At 32.6% G+C, this 7,690-nt stretch overlaps 1 protein-coding gene across 1 annotated transcript in view; it reads right to left on the bottom strand.

Moving 5' to 3' along the window:
• The window catches only part of CFAP52 (cilia and flagella associated protein 52), a 44,548-nt gene that overhangs the window by 10,599 nt on the left and 26,259 nt on the right, over positions 1 to 7,690 (bottom strand). Inside the window, exons 8-9 of the mRNA XM_006922385.2 lie at positions 5,625 to 5,795; positions 895 to 1,043 (exon numbers count right to left, since the gene is read on the bottom strand). Coding sequence (XP_006922447.1) covers positions 895 to 1,043; positions 5,625 to 5,795 — 320 coding nt within the window. The remainder of the gene's footprint in view (positions 1 to 894; positions 1,044 to 5,624; positions 5,796 to 7,690) is intronic.

Here is a 7,690-nt window from a genome sequence, read left to right as displayed (position 1 = left end):
TAGAAGCAGAGAGACCTGGAAAGAAGCTACCAGGGTAATCTAGGATAGACATGATGGTGGCTGAGACAAGGGTGAAGATGATAAGATGTGATAGAATCTTGGATATACTCTGAAGGGGGAATCATTAAGGAAAGTGGGGTGTAAGAGAAAAAGAGGAAGTAATGATAACCTGAATGTTTGTTAGCTCTAAGTGTAATGTAAGCCAAGAACTCCTGGTGGTCACCATGTGCAGAAAAACATGCCCAAGGGAGAGGCCAACACAGAAGAAACGGAGCCAAGAAAAGAGGGGATGAGATAGGTTCCTGATATCACAATTTTAATAGCTACATCTAAAGATCCACTTGACTTTTCATTGATGTAAACCAGCAAATTTACTTTTTGACCACTGAGGAAATTTATACATGGATTGAACATAAGAAGATATTAAGAAATTATTACTTTATAGAAAAAAATTCATTTTAGAGATGCATACTGAAGTATTTAGAGGTGGAATATTATGATGTCTATAATTTATATTAAAATATATTGGTATAAAATAAGTTAAAAATAAATTTGATTTGAGGTATATCTTAAAGTCAGGTTTTTATCCCTTGAGCAACAAAAGGGGTTCTAACATGAGTGCCCTGTACTCACTAAGGCCTCAAATCCATTTTGCAATTGAATTACTAAATTTCCCTGCTAGAGAGTAAACTACATGTTATATGTAGCAATTTAGGAGAAGAGAAACTGCTATTTGGTTCTTCCTAGCTCAAAGTCTCCCAGCTGGAAAGGAACTCCAAAGAGAAGATAGATTAGAAGTAAGGAAAAAGTAGGGAGAGGGAGGCTGCTCCAGATTATCCACATGTGGAGACTAGCGTATAATGAGAATAACAAATCTTGGTATGCTGACATTACCTGAAATGATGCTCTTGCCATCCCTCATGAAATCAATGCCATGGCAGGTCATGTTGGGTACAGTGATCCGCAGCAGCTCCCTGTTGGACAGTGTATGCCACACTCTAATGTCCTTCTTGGCACAGGTGGCAAATAGTTCAGCAGTGCCACTGAAAAGAAGCCACTGAGAGAATAAGAGATGCAGCCATAAAAGAGGCAGTGTTCCTTAGATGCACGTTTGATGCTAAAATGTGTTTCATAAGGATACAGGAAAGAATGCCTTTTAGGCATCAATTATCACAAAGCTTGATGGTCTTACAGATTTCTGTGAAATATTTATATTAAAGAAGGCTAACTAAAACTTTTTTGGTAAAGTAGATAATCATTACAATTTCAAAGAAGAAAAGGAAAAGGGTGCTAGAATTCATATTTGCAGATAATCCAAAATATTTCTTTGCTTAGTTATGAGAAAATATGAGATTGTGGATAAGGAAGAGCATCCTAGAGTAATTGATGTGTCAATTTTTTTTTTAAAGGACAACTTGTAAATAAAATGAAAAATACCATTGTGTCAAAAAATTACATATTATTCCAACCGAAAGAGAGTTAGAATACTAGGGTACAATAGAAAACATCTGCTTTATCAGAATGAATTTCTAGCTACAGTCTCTGTGGAGACTGAGCTAACTTTTAGATTTAAGTGCTTCTCCGGAAATTTCTCCATGTCATTATAAGCACATTCATGAAAAGAGAATCCTTCTCTCTTACTTCAAGATCTATTCGCTTTTGAATTGATAGAAAATAAGTGGATTTTTTCTACATATTTAGCTTCAGGGCTCGGAGATAAAATTATAGTGCTGGACTAGTTACTTAGAAAGAGTAAGTGATATGCAGAACAGCAGACAAGATGAAGTGCCTTGCCAGACAGTCCTGATTAAGAGAGATAAATCAAGCCAATCTTAGAATAACAATATTTATTTAACACATGATAAGTTTTATATCGGTTACTGCCTTCAGTGACTAAGCTTCTAATTTGGAAAAAAATGATTTTTTAAAGAGGTATATGGACCTCTCATGAAAATCAAATATTATAGAATGAATGTACCTAGAAACTTCCTAAACTCTCTCTACCCTTGACTAGCAGTCCACTTCCTCAGGAGTCAAGTCTAGTCCAAAATGAGCCATTCAAGTAACAGATTGCCCTTAGTTTAAGATCTGGAAGGTTATGTTTCAGGGGGAAAAAACCCAAAAACTAAATGGATCAAGATGGTGCACTAGGCTCATATATTTCCTCCCTCCCTTCTAAAATCTCATGAAAGGGATATAGAAGTAGAGATAGAAGTAAAGATAGAGATAGAGACAGAGACAGAGACAGAGACATAGAGATAAGAGATAATAGACATAGAGATGTCTATTTTCTTAATAATACAGTAAAGTAGGGAAGATTATCATCAAATAGGCCAGAAGCATTGAGGATAAACAGCAATCAGCCAGATAAAATCTGTGGAGAAACAAAATTTAAGGAATTCCTCATCAGAGACCTATATTTCAAAAAAAGCTAAATAAAATGTTATAGAATTAAAGGAAATAACACAAGATGGCAATTTAGATATTTAAGAAAGAATGAAGAACATCAGAAATGCTCAAACATGTGGGTAAGCACAAAAGTCATATATTTTTCTTTTCTTCTCTTAAATTCTTGAAAATATATATGACTGTTTAAAGCAAAAATTATAATATTGTGCTGATGAGTTTATAACAGAAATAGGTATACATGAAAACATAGCACCAGGGACAAAAGTAGGTTTCAGGGAAATATATTGTTGCAAACTTCCTATTCTGTATTTTACTTGAAGTAATTCACTATTAACTTTAAGCAGACTGTGATATGTTAAAGATTCATACTGTCATCCTTAAAGCAACCACTAAAAAATTAATGCAAAGATATGTAGTTAGAAAGCCAACAGAACAATTAAAATGTAATGCTAACAACATCTGATTAATACAAAAGGTGGCAGAAAAGAACTAATAGAAGAACAAAGAACAGATGAGCTAAAAGGAAACAAATGACAAAATTAAAGATTTAATACGACTGTATAAAAAATTACATTTAATGTAAATGGTTTAAATATTTCAAATAAAAAGTAAGATTACTAGATTAGATAAAAAAGCAAGAACTAATTGCATGTTGCTTTAAGAGATCCATATTAAATATAAAGATATATATCAAAAATATATATTGAAAATAAAAAGATTTTTAAAATATATAAAGAGTAAAGAAGCTGAAATGAATATATTAATATAAAAAAGAAATTTCAAAGAGAATTATTAGAGACGAAGAGGGACATTTAATAATGATAACAATGTCAATACATCAGGAAGTTATAATATATATATGTACATATATATAATAGAGCTTCAAAAGTATATGAAACAAACTGACAGAAATAAAGGGAGACATCTGTATTCATTGCCTGAGAATCTAACAACTTCTCTCATTAACTGATAGAACAAATAGACAAAAAATTACAAGGATAGTAAGATCTATATGACATTAACATTAGAAGCATTCATAGAGAAAAATGATAACCTACGAAGTACATATTGAATTATTCCATTTATGTAAAGTTCAAAAGCAGATAAAATTAATCCATGGGGCTAGAAATCCAGGTAGTGATTATCTTTAAGGAAGAGGGTGAGGGTAGTAATTGGGAGGGACATCCTGGGGTAATGGAAATAAATGTTCTATTGCTTGGCTAGAGCGGCAGTCATATAAGTGTGGTATTTTGCTGAGGTGGTTACTTATGATTTATGAACTTTTTGTATGTTATATTTCAATACAAAGTTAGTTAAAGTTCCTTTTATACCTACACAAACTACTGCCCAAGTCTGAGGGTAAAACAAAGATATATTCAGATAAGTAAGGACCAAATTTTTTATATGCAGACTATCTCTGAAAAAATTACCCCTCCAAAAAAATCAAAGGGGGAAATGTGTGAAAAAAAGAGTGATAAAATTAAAAGTTATAGTTAAATATATGTATTTGATTGTAAAAAAAAAAAGTAATAGTATAATCTGTATTTGTAATTTCAAATAATTTTAGCATGGTAAATTGTAAAAGAAAGGTAAAGAGAGAAATAAAATATACTGAGACTTGCTTCTTTGAAAAATAGGGTATAAATGTTGGTTAACTGTAGTCTTTGACAGAAAAATCTGTTTAAATATACATATTAAAAATTCAAAGGTAATCATAAAATTAAAAAAAGATTAAATAAATAATTTCCAAGTCACCTGCAGAGGGGAAGGGGAAGACTACGGCAAATAAAACATGATTATTGCAACAAAAGACAAGAAAAGAAAAAAACCAGGAAACATGTTAAATAAAAAATATTTATAAACTTATTAGATAGTAATATGTATAAATGGATTAAATTCTTTAGAAGGCCAAGACTTATCTAAAACTAAACAAGACAAATAGGTTGAAAATAAAGAATTGGAAAAAGACCTACAGTTGCTTGTTTATATAATGCGTATTAGCTCATATGCAATTAGTAAATAGGCAAATGATAGCAGAATATTGCAGAAGTTGCACTGGTTTATACAAAATTTTTTCCCAGTATATTAATGTTTTGGTATACAAAATAATAGCAGTTGAAAATAAAATACATCATCACAACTAAATTTGCAATTAGAAGAATGCAGTCCTGTAACATGATGCTCATTTACTCCACATTCTTCCTCTTAGCTCAGCTGTCTCCACAACTCAGCACAAGGAATGGGTAGTGACTAATAGTAGAGTTTTTTTCAGGATAATGAAATGTCCTAAAATTAGATTATGGTGATGGTTGCACAACTCTGTAAACATGCTAAAACAAAAAACACCACATTGAATTATACATTCTGAGCGGGTGAACTTTATGGTCCATAAATTGTATTTCAATAAAGCTGCTTTTCAAAAAAAAAAAAAAAGGAAAGATAAAGAAGAGTTATAAAACCCGAATACGTCAATAACTATATGATAATTTGAAAAGATAACTATATGATAATTTGAAAAGATAACTAAAAACCTACTCCAGACCAAATAAGTTTACAGAAATCTCCTTAGAAAAAGAGGGAAAAAGAGAGACAGGAAATGACCAATTTTCAAAAAAGATTCCCCTGACAGGAAGCACCAGCCATTTTCACTATTACAAATGTTTGGAAAAACCTAATTATGATGACATGAAGAACCGAAACTACCTTTTATGAACTTAAGAATTGAGTTTTCAAACTGAGTCTTGCTCTCTATAGAACAATGATTGTGAGTTTTGTGTGGGATTTACCAAGAAATATGGCAACTAGATCCAGATCTCTTATCTGGAAGACCCAATAGGTACAAAACAAATGACTTGTAAGAAATTTGAAAAAAGGCACTACTAAGCTTTTTCCAGATAGCATTGGGAAAATGTTTTGCAGTCTGTTTATCCTTTCCATGATGGATTTAATAGAAAGCTAACATTCTAAAGAAGCCCAAATTTGAATTGTAGAAACTAATGTAGCTGTATAGGGAAGGCAATAGAAAGTCTATTAAAATAATTCACTCAATAGAAAATTTTAAGAAGAAAAAAAATCATAATCTATTATGATTTATTTGATCTATTATGCTAATAGATATTGAAATGTATTAATAAAATTAAATTTCCTTGCACACTGCATCAAATCTCCATGTTCTTATTCTTTTTAGGGGTAAAATATATTCCTTTTCGACTTACAATGGAAAGACAATGTCCTGGACAGCTTCAAAGTGACAAGTTGCAATGAGAGTCTCTTTGAAATCTGTGAAGTTGACACGATAAATGTGTGATTCTTCTGTTCCTACAAAAAACTGATGTCCTTCTCCTCGAAGTGTGATAGAAGTGATGCCACCTTGTAACTGGAGTTTCCTTTAAGGAGAAGGAAACGGTGAAGTAGATTCACTTAATCAATGATTATTAACCATCTGAAGCATTACAAAGGTTACAAATCAGGCATATGACCTGGGACATGTCTTCAAGGTGAGAAAGTTGGAAAAGCAGACAATATTGGGTACCCAGGGTCAGCAAAGGGAGAAGTAAGCATAGCTTACTATAGTCAGGAAATCTTCATCAGTGAGATAGTCTGAAATGAGTGGTGCAACATGGTAGGATTTGGATAAAGAAAACGTTCCAGGCAGGCATATGGGCACAGATGACCATGGCAATTAAATACTCATTAATTCCATTTCTGGGAAATAATCCTAAATTTGGGGATGAGGGAAAATATCTTTATGTCAAAAGATGTTATTATAACTTTATTTAAAAGGGTGAAAAGTTGGAAGAAACCTAAATATCTAATTGTAATGAAGTGATTAAATGATCTCTGAGACAGCAATTCAAAGAATACTTGCTTAGCCATTAAAATCATATTTAAAATATTATGGAGTGTATGTACATATATTTTACCACATAATTAAAAACTTATATAGTAATTATATAGAAAATGCTTATAATGTTACATTAACTAAAAAATCAGAATATAAAATTTTATATACAAAATAGGTATAATTATTTTATAAATTATATGAATAATATAGACAAGAAGAAATAAAAGTTTAATCATGGCTATCTTCATCAGAACTTTCAGAGATTATTTTATCTTCTCCCACTTTCCAAATCTCTCTGCTCTCCAAATGTTTAGTAAGTATAAACTTTTTTTCTTTTTAAAAAAGAATATATAAATGAATGAAGTCCTAGAAACCCAACTTTCTATGCAACTTATTTAGTTTTGACAATAAGAAGTCAATAGGTGTTCTTGTGGAAGGAATCAGCATGGGAAATACAGTATTTTACAAAGATTCATGTGTTGGTGGGACAGAGAATAGTAAATGAAGAAAGGATAGATCCCACATCATATCTTAGCCCCTTCCCTAATTAGGGCTCTGGAACTCTGGTCAAGTTACTGGAAATCTCTAGGCCACAGAATGATTCTTCTTTCACAGGGTTGCAGTGAAGATTAAAGGCAATGGAGGTAACATACAAGAGCCCATAGAGGGCAGCCAAGAAATACTTACAAAATATTGGCAGTTGAGCTCCCTAGAAGACAAAGTGAAGCCCAGGGCTACAGGGACAAGGCCAAGGATCCCTGAACTCCAGTGGTCTGTTTTAAAATGCTATTTCCCTTTCTAGTTTCCATGAGCTGCTTTTTCAAACCCAAGGAGGCAGAAATCATTGCATCTAGTTTGAGACTACGCTATCACACAGGGTTACTTTGGAGACATTTATAAGACAAACCTTGTAGTAATTGCTTTGAGTCTAATTACTTTCATTACAATGGAACCATTTATGCATTAAAAACAAGGGGCTAAAAATTAGGAGGTTAAATCGCTAGCTATTAGGGAAATGCAAATCAAAATCACAATGAGATACCATCTCACACCTGTTAGAATAGCTATACTCAACAAGACAAGTAATAACAAATGATGGAGAGGATGTGGAGAAAAAGAAACCCTCATACACTGCTGGTGGGACTGCAAACTGGTACAGCCCCTATAGAAAACAGTATGGAGGTTCCTCAAAAAACTAAGAATTGACCTACCGTATGATCCAACAATCCCTCTACTGGCTATTCACCATAAAGACTTGAAAACCCATATCCAAAAAGATATTTGCACACTGATGTTCATAGCAGCATTATTCACAGTGGCCAGGACATGGAAGCTACCGAAGTGTCTATGCTAGATGATTGGCTAAAGAAGCTGTGGAACATATATACAATGGAATATTACTCAGCCATAAGAAGAGATGAAATACTGCCATTTGCG

The sequence above is a fragment of the Pteropus alecto genome, unplaced genomic scaffold (assembly GCF_000325575.1).
Source record: "Pteropus alecto unplaced genomic scaffold, ASM32557v1 scaffold398, whole genome shotgun sequence".
Lineage (NCBI taxonomy): Eukaryota > Metazoa > Chordata > Mammalia > Chiroptera > Pteropodidae > Pteropus > Pteropus alecto.
Note: the sequence above shows the minus strand (reverse complement) of the source record. Positions and strands in the feature narration are given on the sequence as shown.